Source organism: Saccostrea cucullata, unplaced genomic scaffold (genome assembly GCF_032062105.1).
Source record: "Saccostrea cucullata isolate Sc308-1 unplaced genomic scaffold, CSIRO_AGI_Scuc_v1 ctg135, whole genome shotgun sequence".
In the NCBI taxonomy this organism is placed as follows: domain Eukaryota; kingdom Metazoa; phylum Mollusca; class Bivalvia; order Ostreida; family Ostreidae; genus Saccostrea; species Saccostrea cuccullata.
The window spans coordinates 285,107-307,849 of NW_026933790.1; the positions used below are offsets into that span (position 1 = coordinate 285,107).

At 36.1% G+C, this 22,743-nt stretch overlaps 1 protein-coding gene across 1 annotated transcript in view; it reads left to right on the forward strand.

The window, feature by feature from the left end:
• The window catches only part of LOC134239370 (uncharacterized), an 89,048-nt gene that overhangs the window by 52,394 nt on the left and 13,911 nt on the right, over nucleotides 1-22,743 (forward strand). Inside the window, exons 36-57 of the mRNA XM_062721549.1 lie at nucleotides 1,497-1,664; nucleotides 2,768-2,859; nucleotides 3,015-3,168; nucleotides 3,336-3,377; nucleotides 3,533-3,706; nucleotides 3,945-4,076; nucleotides 4,336-4,452; nucleotides 5,219-5,266; nucleotides 5,393-5,518; nucleotides 5,692-5,885; nucleotides 6,192-6,333; nucleotides 6,475-6,800; nucleotides 7,747-7,888; nucleotides 9,348-9,526; nucleotides 10,292-10,438; nucleotides 10,666-10,804; nucleotides 11,140-11,430; nucleotides 11,914-12,093; nucleotides 20,135-20,292; nucleotides 20,638-20,751; nucleotides 20,958-21,073; nucleotides 22,367-22,521. Of these exons, the coding sequence (XP_062577533.1) occupies nucleotides 1,497-1,664; nucleotides 2,768-2,859; nucleotides 3,015-3,168; nucleotides 3,336-3,377; nucleotides 3,533-3,706; nucleotides 3,945-4,076; nucleotides 4,336-4,452; nucleotides 5,219-5,266; nucleotides 5,393-5,518; nucleotides 5,692-5,885; nucleotides 6,192-6,333; nucleotides 6,475-6,800; nucleotides 7,747-7,888; nucleotides 9,348-9,526; nucleotides 10,292-10,438; nucleotides 10,666-10,804; nucleotides 11,140-11,430; nucleotides 11,914-12,093; nucleotides 20,135-20,292; nucleotides 20,638-20,751; nucleotides 20,958-21,073; nucleotides 22,367-22,521 (3,336 nt within the window). The remainder of the gene's footprint in view (nucleotides 1-1,496; nucleotides 1,665-2,767; nucleotides 2,860-3,014; nucleotides 3,169-3,335; nucleotides 3,378-3,532; nucleotides 3,707-3,944; nucleotides 4,077-4,335; nucleotides 4,453-5,218; nucleotides 5,267-5,392; nucleotides 5,519-5,691; nucleotides 5,886-6,191; nucleotides 6,334-6,474; nucleotides 6,801-7,746; nucleotides 7,889-9,347; nucleotides 9,527-10,291; nucleotides 10,439-10,665; nucleotides 10,805-11,139; nucleotides 11,431-11,913; nucleotides 12,094-20,134; nucleotides 20,293-20,637; nucleotides 20,752-20,957; nucleotides 21,074-22,366; nucleotides 22,522-22,743) is intronic.

Here is a 22,743-nt window from a genome sequence, read left to right on the forward strand (position 1 = left end):
GTGTTTACCATAATTAGATCTGATTTTATTTTATGTGTTTACAGGCCATACCTTTTATATGTAACAGTGGCTGGTTACATAAACCACTGCATCTGAACTGTTATTTTATGTGATATTACAGGACACACCCATTGTAACAGTGGCATATTACAGTTTAGATCTGACTGTTATTTTTAAGTGTTTCCACAGCCAACAGACCCATATTTTAATATACTGATGAACAGTTTGTCAGCACCACTTATTTTATGTGTTTACAGCCCAGACCCATTGTAACAGTGGCTGGTTACATTTTATAGAGTTTTGACTGTTATTTTATGTGTTTACAGCCCAGACCCATTGTAACAGTGGCTGGTTTGTATAATGCCAAGAAATTTTATTTTATGTGTTTACAGCCCAGACCACATTTAACAGTGGCTCATATGCAGTATAGATCTGACTGTTATTTTATGTGTTTTCAGCCCAGACCCATTGTAACAGTGGCTGGTTACAGTTTAGATCTGACTGTTATTTTATGTGTTTACAGCCCAGACCCATTGTAACAGTGGCTGGTTACAGTATAAATCTGACTGTTTTTTATGTGTTTACAGCCCAGTTCCATTGTAACAGTGGCTGGTTACAGTTTAGATCTGACTGTTATTTTATGTGTTTACAGCCCAGACCCATTGTAACAGTGGCTGGTTACAGTATAGATCTGACTGTTATTTTATGTGTTTACAGCCCAGACCCATTGTAACAGTGGCTGGTTACAGTATAGATCTGACTGTTATTTTATGTGTTTACAGCCCAGACCCATTGTAACAGTGGCTGGTTACAGTATAGATTTGACCGTTATTTTATGTGTTTACAGCCCAATCCATTGTAACAGTGGCTGATTATAGTATAGATCTGACTGTTATTTTATGTGTTTACAGCCCAGACCCATTGTAACAGTGGCTGGTTACAGTATAGATCTGACTGTTATTTTATGTGTTTACAGCCCAGACCCATTGTAACAGTGGCTGGTTACAGTATAGATCTGACTGTTATTTTATGTGTTTACAGCCCAGACCCATTGTAACAGTGGCTGGTTACAGTTTAGATCTGACTGTTATTTTATGTGTTTACAGCCCAGACCCATTGTAACAGTGGCTGGTTACAGTATAGATCTGACTGTTATTTTATGTGTTTACAGCCCAGACCCATTGTAACAGTGGCTGGTTACATTATAGATCTGACTGTTATTTTATGTGTTTACAGCCCAGTTCCATTGTAACAGTGGCTGGTTACAGTATAGATCTGACTATTATTTTATGTGTTTACAGCCCAGTTCCATTGTAACAGTGGCTGGTTACAGTTTAGATCTGACTGTTATTTTATGTGTTTACAGCCCAGTTCCATTGTAACAGTGGCTGGTTACAGTTTAGATCTGACTGTTATTTTATGTGTTTACAGCCCAGTTCCATTGTAACAGTGGCTGGTTACAGTTTAGATCTGACTGTTATTTTATGTGTTTACAGCCCAGACCCATTGTAACAGTGGCTGGTTACAGTATAAATCTGACTGTTATTTATTTGGGAATGACTCACTCCAGTCCTGGACCAATGCCAGACATGTCTGTTATAGTTATGGTGGTGACTCGGACTTAACTACAATTAGAGATCCTTATGAACAGTCCTTTATCACAGGTATCTACATGTATCTCATCCACAAAAATCTGCTTATGAACAGACTGTTTTTACAAATACTTCACTGAAGCACTCTTTTCTAACAGCATTATTATAGTTTCTAGAGCTGAAACGAATACCATAAATCAATATTCAAATATTTGTGACAGTTATTCGATTTGTATTCGAACATTCGGTAATTAAATAAAAGAGTTATTATGCCTTTTCATTCACTTGCAAATCCTATTGTTTATTAATATATATCTATGTATTTAAGATAAGTGTAAGAAATAAACCTTTGTTCAAAGTCGTTTGACATGTACAATGTACATTAAGACTCGCGTTTATTTTCAAGAAAAATCTAATTTAGAAAAAGAATCTTTATCAACAATCATTAGCCTCTTTACTTCTTTAAATTAGGTCACTGTATTGCATTCCGATTACGTAAAACGTGCAATCACCCAACCAGCAGAAGCTTGCCATGTTTTACTGATATACATGTATTAATAAAACAAACAACGGTCCATTTCCAGAAACATCCTGTAAATTTATTTATTCTATATATAAATTTAAGATATAACATTCTCAAAAAAAGTATAATATATTGTATATTTTTCATATATGATTTCTGCAATTATTTATAAATTATAAATCTGAACCATCGATACTGTTTGTTAATCCAGAATATTTTCTCCACACAATAAAAATCTTTTATTACTTTCGATAATCATGGTGGTCATCGTCATATATCTAAATTAAATTGGAGATACATGAGGAATGAATGTTTGGCTTGAAGATAATTAAATAAATTTGACGTTGTGTCTTTATCAGGCCAGTAGTACCATGTGGACAAAGTTTACAACCTGCCTTATACATGTATTTGCTTTTGTTTGCTTCTTTTTCCACTGTGATCAAAAACTCTGTGGATAGACCTACATAATTTTAGTGCATGAAATATGGGTATTAAACATGTGACTGAATATTTGAATGCAAAAAAAATTTACCATTCGAACATTTGTGAAAAACTATTCATTCGCAAATGTTTGAACATCCGTTTCAGCTCTAATAGTTTCCTAATAATACTTGATGTTGATATCTAACCTTTTAAAGTAAAACATTTCCAGAACATATACCTGACATTGGAACATCTTGGATTGGTCTAAAATATAGTGCTGAGTATCAGAAATTTAGATGGGTGGATTCAAGATTTGTCAATGTAAGTAAGATTATCTATCAGTTGATTGAAAGCAACAGGAAACTTGCTTATGGGAAGTTGAAGATTTTTCAGCTTTGACTAACAGTTTATAATGAAAAAGAATGATGAGTAATTCTTTGATTTTTTAATAAAATTTATTACTTTATGTATTGTAGACCGGGTTTCAGAATTTTTTCCCTGGTGAGCCTGATGATGTAGATGATGGTGCGTACTGCATCAAGATAAAGTCTGGACGCCAGGATTTTACCGGGGCCTGGGATGATGAGAACTGTACTAGTCCACTGAGTTTTATATGTAGAAAAAAAGCAGGTTAGGATTTCCTATACAGTCTCCTTGTCAAAGCAGTCCAGCAATGTTTAACAAATGTTTAGCATACACTGCAATGATATCAACAGGGGAGTATATAACGAACTTTTGTTACGACAGTAATTTTCGGTTCTTTCTAAAAGATTAAACAATTTTCTTCTTTTTCACAGAACCAGGGGCAGTGTCAACTGTACAGCCATCAACTACCCCAGGTTTGTGATTTGTTTCACCCGTAAATTCCTTATAAAACCATGAGTATCCTCAAATTAAAAAAAAATTTATATATTCATCTGTTGCTTCGTTGTGATAGAGAATGATATTTCTAGAGATGAAAAAAATTTAAAGGTCTGACATATTATCTTTGCAGCTCCTTGGAATGCTGCGTGTGGTCAGGGTTGGATATCAAACTCACTCAGTAACACATGTTACAAGGTGGTGCTGGGAAAACCAAAGACATGGAATGAAGCATTGTGGGATTGCAACCAAATGATGGGGACCTTACTCAATATAGAAAGTGTTAGAGAGCAACATTACATACAAGGTGTGTTATCTAATGTAGCCTAGGTCAGTCCAAAATCAGGGAAATGAATATTTACAGAAACTACTGGAAAATTGACCACTAAATGAAAGTGTAATATTATGAGTAAAATATTATTGCATGTGGTATTTACACACACACCTGTTCCTTTTCTATTTCAATATGGTAGAAATTCAAAAGACTGACTTGAATTTAAGAAGGTTGTTTATAGTATGTTAGACTGGAGTTTACTATTTGACAGGAATTCTGAGTACAGGTGTATATGCCAGCATTCAGTCCAACTTTTGGATTGGGGGATCTGATGCCACAAGGGAGGGTGGCTGGGAATGGATCAATGCTACACTACCCTTCGCTTATCTCAACTGGCATCCAGGTAAGATCCAAACAAAGAAAGCAAGCAATAAAGCTAGACCCAGTCTATAATAAAGAGGTATATAGCTTGCTGCAGATTTGTATACTCAGAGATCAAAACCTATTTTAACATACTTTTGAAACTGAAAGTTAAAGAAAATCTTTAAATCTTTAAGACAAAGTGATTTATCTTAGTATATCTAGCAATTAGCTGTCAGTACATGTATATAAAAAGAAATCCTGATATCTCATTATTTAAGTGTTTGAGTTTTGTTTTGTAGGGGAACCCAATGAGGCGTTGACGGGGGAGGATTGTATGGAGATGGTCACGTCCTGGGGGTACCAGTGGAACGACAAGCGATGTGACCACGAACAGCAGTACATCTGTAAAAAACCAGGTACTACCTCACTGTGATAAATCAGTCATGGCAAATCAAAGATCAGATGTGTTTGATTAATCTATTGGTGGTTTGAATTAAATCGCCACAAAAACTTACTACAGTAAAATTTGTTTAGTTCGAACACGGATATTGCAAATTCATGGATATAGCGAAGTTATTTTGGATCCCCAGATACAAAAATTTCATGAATTCCTTGTACGGATATTATTAGTTATCCAGGTTCAATCTAGGGTGTACGGGGATTTACCCTGGGTTTTATTCCATACACCCAAAGGGTGTATGGAATACAACCTGGGGTAAATCCCCGTACACCCTTGATTGGACCTGGATAACAAATTTATTTCCTCTGTACCCATAAAAATGCTTTATAAACATCAGAGTGTAATCAACTGTCACAGTCTATCGATTAATATATAACTACGTACTACAATGCATCGTGACGTCATGTTATTTGGTTTTTATCATAGAGAAAGTATGCATTGTGACGTCACGTTATATTTACACCCAGCTCAAGTCAGGTGCACGGATATTTACACCGGACTTTGTAACCAATCAAAGCTCGTGTTACAAGCTATAAGGAAATAAAAGGAATTACAGATATAGCGAAGTAATTTCAAAGGTCCCAGTGACTTCGTTATAACCGAGTTTTATTCTATAATTATAAAGAGAATGTAGGTCTCTTGTATGGGATCAATTTTGAGAGGGATTTTATTTTACTATAGTTTTTGAATGTTAATTTTTCTTTCTTTGATATTTTTGTCAGCCATAATACCAACAACTACAGCTGGTGCTCCTACTCCACTCACACCAAGTAAGTTCATCTTTACATAACTAGATTGAATCTTACTCTATAATGGTATATTTTCAGATAATCATTTTTTAAAGAATGGTCACTGAACCATTGTTCCGGTATAAAACATTACTTTTTCTGTGTCAGAGAGCTGTGTTGGGCAGCCCCTTATTTCAGGGGACTACAGCGTTCTGGATGACCGGATTATGGCCTCGTCTATCCACGATACAGGACACTCTGCTCAGGCCTCCAGGATATACCCGGGAAGTAAAGGTAACCACAAAGACACATGACTGGCGGAAAATGGTCGAAAAAGTGACTTTTTAAAATTAAGACACCCAACTGTCAAATATTATGCAGTTCCTAACTTCAGCACATTATTTTGAAGTTTATCTGATTAAAAGGATTCTTGATCATAACATTGCTTTAAATTTTACTTTTTCCAGGTGGTTGGAAAGCTCAAACCAGTGCAAATGGCCAGTTAATCCAGGTGTCATTTTATTACATGGCCATCATCAAGGGTGTGGTCACAATGGGTCGCTCGGATGCCCTTGAGTGGGTCACAAGTTACAAGATTCGTTACCAGTACGACTATTACTCAGAGTGGAACTGGTATGAGGAACCGCCAGGAACCGTCAAGGTGAGGGAAGGGGGATTGTTAATAATTTATTGTGCCAACCCCTCTGTAACAAGGTCATGGATTGAAATCAAAACAATCTTCAAGTATATTTAAAATTAATCGTGTACAGTGTATCTGAACACTGAACATGTGAAAACTCAATCTCCTCATTCAGAAGTTTACCAAGCCACACTTTGAGAGTCTCATGTACATGTGTGGAAAAAAAAACCAAAAAACAAAAAGAAAAACAGAAAAAAAATGAAAAAGCGAAAGTTTACTTTGTTTTTGTATTTTATCTAATTTCATTTACTTTTGTTTGCCCTGAAGGTGTTTACAGGAAACACAGACAATGTGAACACAGTGAACAATACAATACAGTTCCCTATAGAAGCCAAGGCTATCAGACTGTACCCAGTCACCTGGCACGGCGCCATCTCCTTACGCTGGGACATCCTGGGCTGTATTGAAGGTCAGAACTAGTACTCACATTCATACGATAACAGCCAAAAAAAGAAAGTTTATATATTTTATGGATAAATCTTTGTTAAGCATTTACTGATTGTGTGCAATCAAATTTATATTAAACGGTTGGGTTTGGTTGGGTTTTCAGATTTCTGTAGGGATGAATATGCTGTAAGTGGGCCACTGATTGTAGATGACAACAAAATAACAGTGTCCTCCATGTCTGACCCAAACCACAGTAACACAGCCGCCCGCCTCCACAGCCTCCAACCCCTAAAGCTGCCCCAGGGCTGGAAGGCAGCGGTAGACGACAGTAATCAGTGGATACAGGTGGATCTGGGAAAATCCATGAAAATCCGCGGAATCACCACCATGGGGAGCGCCATCAGACAAGAGTGGGTCACGTCCTATAACGTCATCTACCGCGTTGACACCCAGGAGAACTTCTATCAGGAACCCTACGGAAACGTGAAGGTAAGTCACGTCCTATAACATCATCTACCGTGTGGACACCCAGGAGAACTTCTATCAGGGACCCTATGGAAACGTGAAGGTAAGTCACATCCTATAACGTCATCTACCGCGTGGATACTCAGGAGAACTTCTATCAGGAACCTCACGGAAACTTGGAGGTAAGTATGTCCTATAATGTCATCTACCGCGTGGACACCCAGGAGAACTTCTATCAGGAACCCTACGGAAATGTGAAGGTAAGTCACATCCTATAACGTCATCTACCACATGGACACCTGGGAGAACTTCTATCAGGAACCCTACGGAAATGTGAAGGTAAGTCATTAGAAGGATATATCAATTTTATCATTTCTAGAGGATTTATATTCTGAGTCCACATCAATGATGTTTTTCAAAGCAATCACCAAGTTTATCTCAGTTACTACAAACAGATAGGTGAAGGATGCTAAGGAGAAGAAACCAATAAAGGGTCAAAGGTCAAAATGATAGAATTGATATGTGGTGTGATAACTTTGATACATTTGACAAATACGTCAAACTTAGAACAAAGGATAGTGGATAGTTAGGGGGATGAAACCTACAGATTTTTGGGTCACTAGTCAAAAGTCAAGGTCAAAAGTTAAACAATTTTTATTGACAAAAACATTCGTATGATGCAATAACCAAATTTTTTCTACTTCGGAATTCACCTTCAAATCATCAAGTAAACAATGTATAGATTTTTCTATAGATTGTAAAGTTATTTGATTAAGGTCACATTTATTTTTGCTGCCTATGCCTACTTTTATTTGACATACAGTATATGGGGAATATTAATGAAAGGTAGATGGACACTTTAAAAACATTGTGAGCTAGGAACAAAATGGTTTACTCCACTCTTAATGATTTATTTCACTCCTAGATTAATGATTATATTGAATAAATATTTAATATCATTTTATTATAGACAATCCCTGGAAATGTAAATAACAATGACACAGCAACCTACTTTTTCAAACTCCAGTTTGAAGCTCGTTACATCAAAATCATTCCTATCACATTCCATGGAGGAATCTCTATGAGATTTGATGTTTTAGTTTGCCAACATGGTGAGTCATTTACATAGTTACACAATGTTGATTCAGTCACAGATTGACCTCAGTATATGTTTTCCTTGTAAGTGAATAAATGTTTGAAACAGATCTTTTTCTTTGAGATGATTAGATAAAGGAGATTCGTACTAATGTCAATGATGCAATAACATTTTATTTGTAAGAACTTTATTCATGCATAGATTCTATAAGATAGAAAATTTAATTAAGGTCTTCCGTTTCCAACGGAAGACCTTCTACTGATTCTGATGATTAAGATTATTCTTACTATTCTTTTTTTTTTCCTTTTCCTAGATGCCAACTTTGAGACCTCATATTTCACTCATTTCTCAACGGATTTTTCTCAAATTTTCAGAGTTTATAGACGTTACTAAACTCTATCAGAATTTTGTCTAGCATTTCAAAAATTCACTTCCGGTTTTGATTTATTTCCCTTTAAACGAAAATTTATAGGCTTTCATTTCCAGACAAAGGCTCGGAGATGGCAAAAGCTGGAGCAGAAATTTTACTGATTTTACACAGTAGAATGATTGAAGTTGTGCATAGGGGTTTTTGTTTTTCGATTTCTCTATTCAAAATGGTGCTATATAGGGGTCAAAAATTAGAACGCCTAAAGGAGCAAAAATTTACACATATTTTGCTTTTTATCTTCTAAACTAAAAATATTCTGTTATAACATATAGAACAAAATTTGTGCAGAATTACAAGATCTTTCAAATGATATCTCGAAAAAAGGGCTGACCCCTAAATTAAGGGATCTAGAGGGGCCAAAAGTTTTTTTCCTGATATCTCAAAAAGTATTGAGAATTTGTAATACGTCCAAGAAGCAAAGTTGTTCAAAATGTCAAGATTAATCTACTGAAGTCGTCAAAATGCGTCCGGCGACGTCACGTCCGGTCAAACTGGAAGTCGTCAGAAAATGCATATTTTGCCGTTCTTGACAAGTTTTTGGGTACCATATGTCACTGGAAGCATAAAACTTAATTTTCCGTCCGTTGACATCACTTCCGGTCAAAAATAGCTTATTTTTTAAGTTTTTGATGCAAAATTTAAATTATAAAGTGACTGGAGACGACTTAGCTCATTGTTTTCTTTTGTTGATGTCACTTCCGGTCAAAAGTCAAAACAGGGCGGAAGACCTACTCGTTGCTTTGCAACGAGCTTTGCTCTAGTTGTTTATAAAGTAATTGGAAGAATTTATAAGAATACAAAAATTATGTATTGTAGAGGAATGCAATGCTGTTGTCTCATGAAAATGAAGTAGCATGCAATGCAGTGCAATAACATAAAGTACAGTGTACTAGTAATGACCACTGTAAACTTATTGTAGAAAAAAGATTCCAACAATTACAGGATTTTAATGATACTCGCATTCAAACCTTGGAGATGCATTTAATTGGCATGTTGTACTTTATAAGTTTAACAGAGATATGTGTAAAAAACACAATTCCTGCAGGTTGTAATGCGGAGCCCCTTATCAATGGCAGAAAGAAGCTCCCTGATGATTTGATAAATGCCTCGTCTTCAGTGGACAATGACCATGGCCCGGCACGGAGCCGCCTAAATCAACCGTCCCAGGGAACATACGCGGGGGCGTGGGTCCCGCTCTACCAGGACACGCATCAGTACATAGAGGTCAATCAAAATCATCCCCTTTCAAAAATAATTCTTGGGTTGAATTTATTTTACATTATAAAAAATTATTTCTACTATGACGCATGGGCAAGCACAGATTTCTAAAAAAAAATGATTTAATTTTTAGAATTAAAAAATCATAATTTGAACCAACCAAACAAACAAAAAGTAGAATTTTTACATGTACTATCCCATATTCAATATATAAAACATGATTTAAGTTTTATATCCGTAATTCGTTATATCCGTATAACGAATTCGTATAACCATCATAGCGAATTCGCACGTATGCATGTTTTCCTTCAAGTACTACTACCAACTATGTTAGTGAAGCAAATATTATAAAACATATCTTCGATAACTAAGGTTTTCTTATGAATTGAATTTTATATACAAATGCTTAAAGGAAGTAAAGTTAGTTCAATTTATCAATTTTTATATAATCTTTGAAAGTTCATTATAAAAGATGTAAATTTCATTATATTTAACCTCAACGGGACTCAAAATCAGTTCGCTATATCCGTAAATTCGTTATATCAAAGTTCGTTATAACCGTAAAATTTTACAAAGATTTGTTAAGAATTTTGCCGGGGACCCAGAAAAACTTCGCTATATCCGTGAATTCGCTATATCCGTGTTCGTACTAAATGAGTTTTACTGTATAAAACATGATTTAAGTTTTGTTATTTGTTATTATTAACCATAAAGACAATTAATTAAAGAAATTGTTAATGGTGTTCTAATTAAAGCTGTTGCACATTCTAGGCAGATTTTGGTGTGGGAATACAGATTGTTGCTATAGCAACTCAAGGTCGACAGGAGAGGTCAGAGTGGGTCACCCAGTACACACTGTCTTACTCTGTGGACGGAGCGCAGTGGCTTATATACGATGCTTTCACCAGAGTTCCCATAGTAAGTCAGGACCCAAATTACATACTTGTTCACACTACCACTTTACAAAGCTTGATTCAAATTCAAGAAACCAAACAATCGAATTTGATTGGACATGAATGATTAAGATCCAATACAATGTGAAAGCCTTACTAAAATGAAGACATTGAATACGCAACTATATTATCAAAAGCATATTTCAAGCATATATATGTACAGTGTATGTTAAATGTTGGAAATTCTTTCAGAAATTTGAAGGAAACTTTGATAGCAACACTGTGAGGAAACACTACTTGAGTATTCCAATGATAGCAAGAAAAATAAGGTTGTGGCCAACAAACTTCCATACCAGGATAGCTCTGCGATGGGAGATTTATGGGTGCCCAGGTAGTTTATATTAGATTTGATGTTTAAGTAATAAGAAATGTAAATTCTGACAAATATACTGTACAAGAATGCAACATATATATCATAAGCTACATATTGTTATTGTAAATAAAAAAAAAAAATTAAAACTTGGACATTCGTGTGCATGAATATCAAGAAAGTAAAGCATGTATAACTTTCACTGAGATTTGTTTTGACTGTTTTGTGATTGCTTAGTTAAGTATAATTTACTCAAAAACTTAAAATAGCTGAATAAAGCATATCTTTACCCAAACAAAGCTGAGTATGAATCCCTATACATGAAATCAATTGACTGAAGGAGAAATTACTTTTAGGTGCTGATTCTGGAACCAGAGTGGGTTGCTATGCTGACAATCCCCATGATCGAGATCTGACCTACGAACCATTTACTGACCCCGCAGTTGGAATGTGGCCACCCATGTGTGTCCACCATTGTTTTAACAAAGGATATTACTATGCTGGTCTGCAAGCCCAGTTCAAGTGTTTTTGTGGTAACTCCTATGGGAGATATGGACCTGCCACGGACTGTAACCTGAGTTGTTTCCCTTTGACGAGATACCAATGTGGAGGGAGACAGTCCAGCATGATCTACACAACAGGACTCAGTAAGTCTTATGTTACACTCTAAAGCATTTAGGCTTTTTTGAATTTTTTTTTACATGAGCTCCAGTAAAATACATTCACCAATTTTTTTGGTACCATTTTCTTTTTGTCTAATTCGGTACGTACTAACTCTTGGCATTTTGTTTAATACTAACTCTTGGCATTTTGTCTAATACTTACTCTTGGCATTTTGTCTAATACTGTAAATGTATTATATTTAGCTCGTACGATATTTGGCGGAAATTGTATTTTGAACAAGTTAGCGTGGATTTGATTTAGTGCATATTTTATTGTTCTTCTTTATAGATATATGTGCGAGACATTTAGCGTTGTAATTAAATTAGCGGATATTTCTTGCCGCTAAAAACGCTAAAAAGAATACACAACCAAATGTAATACGTTTACATACTTACTTTTGGCATTTTGTCTAATACTAACTGTTGGCATTTTGTCTTAAACTGATCTGTCTGTTGTTTTTTCTGTAGCTCCTGCTAACTCTGTCTGCCTTCCGGACTGGAAGGACTACAACAATCACTGTTATCTGATGATCCTGAACAAATACAGCTGGAGTATGGCCCGGTCCAAGTGTCAGTCCATGGGGGCGGACCTGGTCACAGTTAACAGTCAGGCGGAGCAGGACATGGTCTACAGCATCATCAGCAGCAGTAAGTTTACAGGCTAAATACTGGACTCGCTAATCAACAGTTATACAGTTACAGGCTGATAGAATACTAGACTCACTCATCAACTGTCATTTATTTAAAGGCTGATAGAAAACTAGGCTCACTTACCAACTGTCATATATTTATAGGCTGATAGAAAACTTGGCTCACTCACCAACTGTCATATATTTAAAGGCTGACCGAGGAAAAACTCGAGAGATCAAGAGTTCAATCAACTGTCATATATTTACAGGTTTGTTTGACAGGTTTTAAAATTAGTCTTACCGGATGTAATGATTTTCAACAGTCATATGTTTTACACGTGGTTTTTATAAAACAACGATATATTTTCGTATTTTAGATGAATATTTATTAAACTGAGTAAAGCAAATAGTGTACATTTATTAATTTTTTTTATCATACGGACATCATTCTACGCGTTCGTTATATGAAGACGGCATTTTAACAGCGTGGCTTGGTACATAGCATTGTGACTTTTCCAAACATGTGCATTGAACGAAATTCTGTATGTATTTGTTCAATTATAGTCGTCAAATTGACAACGAGGCTGTTTCTGAATTTTCATATTTCGTTAAACTTTAAAACTGATTCAAAGTAAAATATTAAATTCATCAAGTGTTTCGTCTTGTAATCTGCCATTACAATTCCTCAGCGACACTGCATTTCTAAATTACCGTAATACAGACGATGATCATTATTCTAATAGCATATAGGCACCATAAGATTAATTATAAATCAATTATCACCTTGCAGAGAAAGTGTCACCTGAATAAACATCCCGTTTCACGGGACCCACGCCTTCTGCCTGGGGTCATTAAATGTCCAGGTAAAGTTGCTAATACTATGTAACTGGGTTTGTAAACACATAGCCACTTCGAGGTTTCAAGGGTAAATTTCAATAGAATATGCACAGCGGGACTGCATTTTGACTTCGAGGGATCAAGGGTTTCGAGAGATCAAGAGTTCGAGAAATCAAGAGTAAATTTGCTTAGTTATATAGTGGAAAAAATCAGGACCGGAGACTCACTTCCAGCGATCAAGAACTTCGAGATATCAAAGTTCGAGCCATCAAGAGTTACCTGCATTTAAAGGCTGATAGAAAACTAGGCTCACTCATCAACTGTCATACAGTTACAGCCTGATAGAATACTAGGCTCACTCATTAACAGTCATATGTTTACAGGCTGATAGAAAACTAGGCTCACTCATTAACTGTCATAAATTTACAGGCTGATAGAAAACTAGGCTCACTCATTAACTGTCATAAATTTACAGGCTGATAAAAAACTTGGATCACTCATTAACAGTCATATATTTACAGGCTGATAGAAAACTAGGCTCACTCATCAACAGTCATATATTTACAGGCTGATAGAAAACAAGGCTCACTCATTAACAGTTATATGTCTTCAGGCTGGTAGAATACTAGGCTCATTCATTAACAGTCATATGTTTGCTGTAGGGATGGCAATTTGTAACTGGTTAACTGATTCCTCGGTCGGAACGATGGCAATTGGTTAGAAAATCTGTAATCGGTTAGTCGGAAAAAAATAATTTATATAAATTTCAACCTACAGTAATTTTGTTAGAAAATTCATTTTTGAAAAAAAGTAAATCTTTGCATAAACGTTGATAATTTAGTGTTTTCTTATATCCAAGCAGACTTGAAGTAATTATGGTTCTCTGGATCGAGATTGAAGGGTAATTGGTCATTTTGTGTTTGAAGTGTTAATTACTGTTAAAACACTAAGTCATTATGCCGACTGTCCTGTATTTCTTTAATGATGATTAAATTACCGTTAAGAACTGCGAATAATAGTATGTTTGGATTTTTTTTGCAGTTATTCTGTCGAATAAATTACTTAACAAACTTTGTAAATTAAGTGATGTATTTCAGACTTAGTTTTAATTATGGTGACAATTTCAGACTTAGTTTTAATTATGGTGACAATGCATGTGTGTTGCATTGAAAAAATTTCAATGATTTGATACATAATGTGGTTTTTTTTAATTTCTTCACAGTCTATACTAAACCGAATGAAATATATAACCTTGTGTTTTTAACTCACCTGAGCCGAAGGCTCAAGTGAGCTTTTCTGATCAAAATTTGTCCTTTGTCTGTCGTCGTCATTGTTGTCATTAACTTTTCACATTTTCGACTTCTTCTCAAGAACCAATGGGCCAATTTCAACCAAACTTGGCACAAAGTATCCTTAGGTAAAGGGGATTCAAATTTATTCAAATGAAGGGCCATGCCCTTATTCAAGGGGAGATAATTCAGAAATAGTGAAAATGTTATGGTATGACTTAAAAATCTTCTTCTCAAGAACCACTGTGCCAGGATAGATGAAACTTATAGGGAAGCATCCTCAGGTAGTGTAGATTCAAGTTTGTTCAAATCATAACCCCTGGGGGTAGGGCGGGGCCACAATGGCCGATCAAAGTTTTACATAGAAATATATAGGAAAATTCTTTTAAAATCTTCTTCTCAAGAACCACTTTGTCAGGAAAGATGAAACTTATAGGGAAGCATCCTCAGGTATTGTAGATTCAAGTTTGTTCAAATCATGACCCCCAGGGTAGGGCGGGGCCACAATGGCTGATCAAAGTTTTACATAGAAATATATAGGAAAATTCTTTAAAAATCTTCTTCTCAAGAACCACTGTGCCAGGAAAGTTGAAATTTATAGGGAAGCATCCTCAGGTAGTGTAGATTCAAATTTGTTCAAATCATGACCCCCCCGGGGCCACCCCCCATAGAAATATATAGGAAAATTCTTTAAAAATCTTCACTGGAATAGCAAAGGCATGAATGATCATATTTATATGGAAGCATCCTCAGGTAGTGGAGATTCAAGTTTGTTCAAATCATGACCCCCGGGGGTAGGGCGAGGCCACAATGGCCAATCAAAGTTTTACATTGAAATATATAGGAAAATTCTTTAAAAATCTTCTCAAGAATTAGCAAAGGCATGAATGTTCATATTTATATGGAAGCATCCTCAGGTAGTGGAGATTCAGGTTTGTTCAAATCATGACCCCCAGGGTAGGGCGGGGCCACAATGACCGATCAAAGTTTTACATAGAAATATATAGGAAAATTCTTTTAAAATCTTCTTCTCTGGAAAAGCAAAGGCATGAATGATTATGATCATATTTATATGGAAACATCCTCAGGTAGTGGACATTCAAGTTTGTTCAAATCATGACCCCTGTGGGTAGGGCGGGGCACAACATGGAATCCAAGTTTTACATAGAAACGTGTAGAAAAAATCTTTTAAAATCTTCTTTTCAAAAATAGCAAAGCCATGATTAGTCCTATTCATATGGAAGCATTCTCAGGTAGTGTAGATTCAATTTTATTCAAGTCATGACCCCTGGGGTAGGGCGGGGCCACAATGTAAGTTCAAATGTAAAGGGCAATAAAGCCACAGGTAGTCAAAGAAATATGCAAGCATCCTTAGTTAATGTAGACTGAAGTTTGTTCAGGTCATACCCTCTCCCTTTTAAGGATTGTTTGGGACCACTTTTGGGTTTCAACTTATTTATGCTTTTTTCCTAGCCACATTGCTCAGGTGAGTGATGTGGCCCATGGGCCTCTTGTTTTAAAAGCAAGAATCAAGACAAATAACATCTAGACTTTATCAGTCTTCTTGTTTATATGAATAGATCGATAGAAAACTAGGCTCACTCATCAACTGTCATATATTTATAGGCTGATAGAAAACTAGGCTCACTCATCAACTGTCATATATTTATAGGCTAATAGAAAACTAGACTCACTCATCAACTGTCATATATTTAAAGGCTGATAGAAAACTAGGCTCACTCATTAACTGTCATATATTTAAAGGCTGATAAAAAAACTTGGATCACTCATCAACTGTCATACAGTTACAGCCTGAGGGAAAACTAGGCTCACTCATCAACTGTCATATATTTAAAGGCTGATAGAAAACTAGGCTCACTCATCAACTGTCATACAGTTACAGCCTGAGAGAAAATTAGGCTCACTCATCAACTGTCATATATTTAAAGACTGATAGAAAACTAGGCTCACTCATCAACTGTCATACAGTTACAGCCTGAGAGAAAACTAGGCTCACTCATCAACTGTCATATATTTAAAGGCTGATAGAAAACTAGGCTCACTCATCAACTGTCATACAGTTACAGCCTGGGCTCACTCATCAACTGTCATACAGTTACAGCCTGATAGAAAACTAGGCTCACTCATTAACAGTCATATATTTACAGGCTGATAGAAAACTAGGCTCACTCATCAACTGTCATATATTTAAAGGCTGATAGAAAACTAGGCTCACTCATCAACTGTCATATATTTAAAGGCTGATAGAAAACTAGGCTCACTCATCAACTGTCATATATTTATAGGCTGATAGGATACTAGACTCACTCATTAACAGTCATATGTTTACAGGCTTATAATTTGGCAAGATAGCTATTTTGTTTTTATGAAAAAAAAGATACATTTTTTAGCTCACCTGAGCCTTCGGCTCAAGTGAGCTTTTCTGATCACATTTTGTCCGGCGTTCTTCTGTCTGTCTGTCCATCTGTCTGTCTGTCTGTCTGTAAACTTTTCACATTTTCGACTTCTTCTCAAGAACCGCTGGGTCAATTTCAGCCAAACTTGCCACAAAGCATCCTTGGGTGAAGGGGATTCAAGTTTGTTCAAATGAAGGGTCACACCCTCATTCAATGGGAGATAATTGGGAATTAATGAAAATTTGGTGGTATTTTTAAAAATCTTCTTCTCAAGAACCACTGTGCCAGGAAAGATGAAACTTATGGAGAAACGTCCTCAGGCAGTGTAGATTCAAATTTATTCAAATCATGACCCCCGTGGGTAGGGCGGTGCCACAATGGCCGACCAAAGTTTTACATAGAAATATATAGGAAAATTCTTTAAAAATCTTCTTCTCAAGAATAACAAAGCAATAATTGATCATATTTATATGGAAGCATCCTCAGATAGTGTAAATTCAAGTTTGTTCAAATCATGACCCCAGGGGGTAGGGCAGGGGCACAATGGCCCACCAAAGTTTTACATAGAAATATATAGGAAAATTCTTTAAAAATCTTCTTCTCAAGAATAACAAAGCCATAATTGATCATATTTATATGGAAGCATCCTCAGGTAGTGTAGATTCAAGTTTGTTCAAACCATGACCCCGGGGGGTAGGGCGGGGCCACAATGGCCGACCAAAGTTTTACATAGAAATATATAAGAAAATTCTTTAAAAATCTTCTTCTCAAGAATAACAAAGCCATAATTGATGATATTTATATGGAAGCATCCTCAGGTAGTGTAGATTCAAGTTTGTTCAAATCATGACCCCCGGGGGTAGGGCAGGGCCACAATGACCAACCAAAGTTTTACATAGAAATGTATAGGAAAATTCTTTTAAAATCTTCTTCTCAAGAATAACAAAGCCATAATTTATCATATTTATGTGGAAGCATCCTCAGGTAGTGTAGATTCAAATTTGTTCAAATCCTGGCCGACCAAAGTTTTGCATAGAAATATACAGGAAAATTCTTTAAAAATCTTCTGATGAAGAATAGCAAAGCCATGATTGGTCATGGGACTACTTTTGGATTAAACTTTTCAATAATAAACCAATTTCTACTTTTTCCTAGCCACAGCGAGCGATGTGGCCCATGGGCCTCTTGTCATAATTACTCTGGTCATTGATGTAATACTATAGGCAACAATGACATTTTTTAGCAAACTGTCTCATTAATTACATTGCATTTTTTAGCTCACCAGAGCCGAAGGCTCAAGTGAACTTTTCTGATCACCTTTTGTCCGGTGTCCGTCTGTCTAGCTGTCTGTCTGTCCGTCTTTCTGTAAACTTTTCACATTTTCGACTTCTTCTCAAGAACCGCTGGGCCAATTTCAACCAAACTTGCCACAAAGTATCCTTGGGTGAAGGGAATTCAAGCTTGTTCAATTGAAGGGCCACGCCCTCATCCAAGGGGAGATAATTGGGAATTAATGAAAATTTGGTAGCATGTTTTAAAAATCTTCTTCTCAAGAACCACTGTGCCAGGAAAGATGAAACTTATGGGGAAACATCCTCAGGTAGTGTAGATTCAAGTTTGTTCAAATCATGACCTCCAGGGGTAGGGCAGGGCCAAAATTTAATGGCCGACCAAAGTTTTACATGGAAATATATAGGAAATTTCTTTAAAAATCTTCTCCTCAAGAACCACTGGGCCAGGAAAGATGAAACTTATGGGGAAACATCCTCAGGTAGTGTAGATTCAAGTTTGTTCAAATCATGACCCCCAGGGGTAGGGCGGGGCCAAAAAGGCCGACCAAAGTTTTACATAGAAATATATAGGAAAATTCTTTAAAAATCTTCTTCTCAAGAAAAGCAAAGCCATAATTGATCATATTTATATGGAAGCATCCTCAGGTAGTGTAGATTCAAGTTTGTTCAAATCATGACCCCCAGGGGTAGGGCGGGGCCAAAATGGCCAACCAAAGTTTTACATAGAAATATATAGGAAAATTCTTTAAAAATCTTCTCCTCAAGAATAACAAAGCCATAATTGATCATATTTATATGGAAGCATCCTCAGGTAGTGTGGATTCAAGTTTGTTCAAATCATGACCCCCAGGGGTAGGGCGGGGCCAAAATGGCCGACCAAAGTTTTACATAGAAATGTATAGGAAAATTCTTTAAAAATCTTCTTCTCAAGAATAGCAAAGCCATGATTGGTCATGGGACTACTTTTGGATTTAAGCTTCTTGAGTATAAACCAATTCTGCTTCAAAACCTAGCCACAGTGCTCAGGTGAGGGATGTGGCCCATGGGCCTCTTGTTTAACTCACCTGAGCTAAAAGCTCAAGTGAGCTTTTCTGATCACCCGTTGTCCGTCGTCCTCTCTCTAGCTGTCCGTCCATATGTAAACTTTTCACATTTTCAACTTCTTCTCAAGAACCACTGGGCCAATTTTATCCAAACTTGGTACAAAGCATCCATAGAAATATATAGGGAAAAAAATTTAAAATCTTCTTCTCAAGAACCACTGGGCCAGAAAAGCTGAAAGTTATGTGGAAGCAGCCTGGGGTAGTGCAGATTCTAATTTGTTCAAATCATGGCCCCCGGGGGTAGGGCGGAGCCACAATAGGGAATCCAAGTTTTACATAGAAATATATAGGAAAAAACTTTAAAACTCTTCTTCTCAAGAACCACTAGGCCAGAAAAGCTGAAACTTATGTGGAGCCATCCTGGAAGAGTGTAGATTTTATCTTGTTCAAATCATGGCCCCCGGGGGTAGGGCGGGGCCTAAATAGGGAATCCAAGTTTTACATAATAATACCGTAAATCTGGAAATTTTTACGTCGATTTTATTTTGCGAATTCAGGTCAAAATGCTGTTGATTAATTTTTACGTTTTAAAATTTTGCGAATGTCCACTGCTTTGTTTACATTTTCTTATTGGTAATTTATTTTTAAGAAAAATATTTTTGCGAATGCAATGAACTCGCAAATTTGCTAAAAATTTATCTACAGCAAAAATTTCCAGATTTACGGTATATAGGAAAAAAATTTTTAAATCTTCTTCTCAAGAACCACTGGGCCAGAAAAGCTAAAACTTATGTGGAAACATTCTGGAATAATGTAGATTCTAAATTGTCCAAATTATGACCCCTGGGGGTAGGTTGGGGCCATAATGGGGAATCCAAATTTAACATTGAAATTTATATGGAAAAATCTTTGAAAATCCTCTTCTAAAGAATCATTAGGCCAGAAAAGCTGAAACTAATTATGTGAAAGCATTTTTGGGTAGTGAAGATCTGAATTGTCCAAATTACCCCCGTTGGTATGGCGTGGTCACAATTGGTATTACAAAGGGGGGATATCTGTTAAAGAACAGCATGGCCAAACTTCTCAGGTGAGCGATGTGGCCCATGGGCCTCTTGTTCTTGCTTCTATTGAATAGATAAGTTTAAATTTTCTTTTTTTTCTTTTTTTTTTTTTGTTGTACAGACCAGGGATCCGATGTTTGGATAGGCCTGAATGACCATCACGAGTCTAGTCTGTTTGAGTGGGTCAGAGGTGACAGGGTCAGGTTCACCAACTGGAACATCAATCAACCGCGACAGCCGGGAAACACCAACCAGAAATGTGTCATGCTTAATTCTACAGTAAGTATAACAAAAATTGTATCATGCTAAGGTAAGAATGACAGAAAATGCTGAAACAAATGCTTCATGAGAATTAAGGAAATACTGAATGAATTAGGCTACAGAAACCTCTGGCTACAACTTGCCAGTCTAGTTGAGGGTTTTAGAAGGAAAAAAGTTTCTTCGGCACATGTGTTTGATATACCATTATTAGTTTTTTTTTTTTGTTTTTTTTTTACAAAAACTAGCTTGACAATCATCATAATAGAGTGAATCATGTATCAAACTATTACTTTCTTTGAAAACATTTCTTTAATAAAGTCTGATAAATACAGACCATTACTTTCTGAGTGGTGTATTTTTAAGGATGGGGGCTGGCAGACAGACAATTGTGACTCTACGTACCAGTTTGTGTGTCAGGCGGACAAGAGACCCTCGGAGAAACCGACCACTACCCCGCAGGTCCAGGGCTGTCAGCCAGTAAGACAGTCTATCTTCACTGTTATCAGTGACGATTACTCTTAATATGACCAGTCTTCTAAAATGATTGGTCACTCTAAATTTTTAAGTATATTGATGATTTATTTTCTGCGGTTGTTATCGTAGAATATTCTGATCTGTTCAGTTGATGAATTTAAGAGTTGCATGTTTATGAGAGATAGATGATACGATTTTTCTGTTTGAAGGGATGGACGGCCTACCGCTGGTCCTGTTATTTGGTATTAGACATGCCCCGGACTTTTCTGGATGCCCAGAGGGTTTGCAGGGACAATAGAGCCACCCTTGTACAGGTCGATGACAGGTAAAGTACTGAATATCTACTGAATTTTATCAGAAATTATGAACCTATTATATGTACTAACATTTTTTACACGTGGAATAAAAACCATTCTGTTAATGATTACACTTACCCACTAATACACCACTAATGCAAGAATTAGCAATTATTTGTCTTTAAATAGGGTAACTTCATGATTTTGCTTGTTAAATAACTGATACGAGAAAGTTAATGCTTAGTACCAACTTGAACTCAACTTTTTTCTGCTTTGTTGTGCTATATTTACACGTTTTAATAAGCTAATTAGTCTAAAACACTTAAACATAAAATTAATTTAAAGTTGTTTTTTTTGCCTATTTCACATTAAAAGAATTGAGACATGCTGATTTCTACAGTTACAGTATATTATCTTTATCATACATGTTAACTCTACTGATTTAGGCGGGAGTCTACCGCTTTTTCACTCCATCTCCCGCCTACCGATTTAATTCAGAAATCTACCGCTTTTCTACAAAAGTTGCGTCTAAAGTATTTTTGGTTCGCTTGGGTATCCATTTTTGAAGCCACTCTCATGAAATCTCTTTAGATATCGCGTGATTTGACTCGGAAGCATACAAATGCTTTTTTAGTATCGATGTGTACATAAATTTCAAGCACGAATTTGACAACGACAACAGCACAAGATTACCACTGATTACATTGGTTACGATAAATTTAGTCAACATCACTGCCTTGAAAAAGGAGATACAGCTTTTAAGAAATAGATGAAAACGTTTGACATCGTCTATAAAAGCACAGGAGCTCACAATGTTATCAATAAAGTCAATAGAAATCACTCGATTGACCAAGCCATGTGGCACATCTCTACTTTCGTTTTCGATCATCGCGGGAAATCTGATTTATATAACGAAAGATAGGAACTTGTTTTAGATCTAGGTTAAACCATGTCATCATTTGTTTTGTTTAACAACTGAATGAACATTCAGAATTATTGCTTCTAGGCTATATCAGCAAAGATCACTCTTCAAAAGGCTAAATTAAACAGCCAATCCAAGCAAAATGATGAGCATGAACAATATTTGAATTTGTAAAATTTATGTCAAACTTAAGGTGTTTTTGTCTGCTTCTTTAAAGTGCTGTTGATATTTAAGATTAATTATTGTAGGTTTCATTTAAGGCTACATTCATGTATATTACATGAAATATATCGATAATCCAAGCGTAAAACAACGCGCGCGCAATGCTACCGCTTTTGAGGTCTGAATCTCCCTATTTTTCATCGCAATAGGTTAACATGTATGTCTTTATTTTTGACAGGTATGAGCAGTCTTACCTATCCAGTGTCCTGGGACAGAAAACTGGAATGTACTGGACCGATGTGACTGACCTCAGGTCACCCGGCACGTACCGTAACTATGACAACGGATACCCGTACCTGACTTACACAAACTGGGGCAACCAGAGACCAGCAAGTAAGAAGAGAAAGATTTGACTGACTTACTTTTATGTATGGTATACACTAGGGCTGGGTATTGGCCAGAGATTTCGTATTGCAATATATTGCGATATTTTTAATTGTATTGCGATATGTATCGCAATATTTTAAATGAAAATAAAATGGCATTTTCTTCTTATATTAACTTTAATTCATATGCAGAATGTACATAACTATGATAAATAAACAAAAGAAAAAA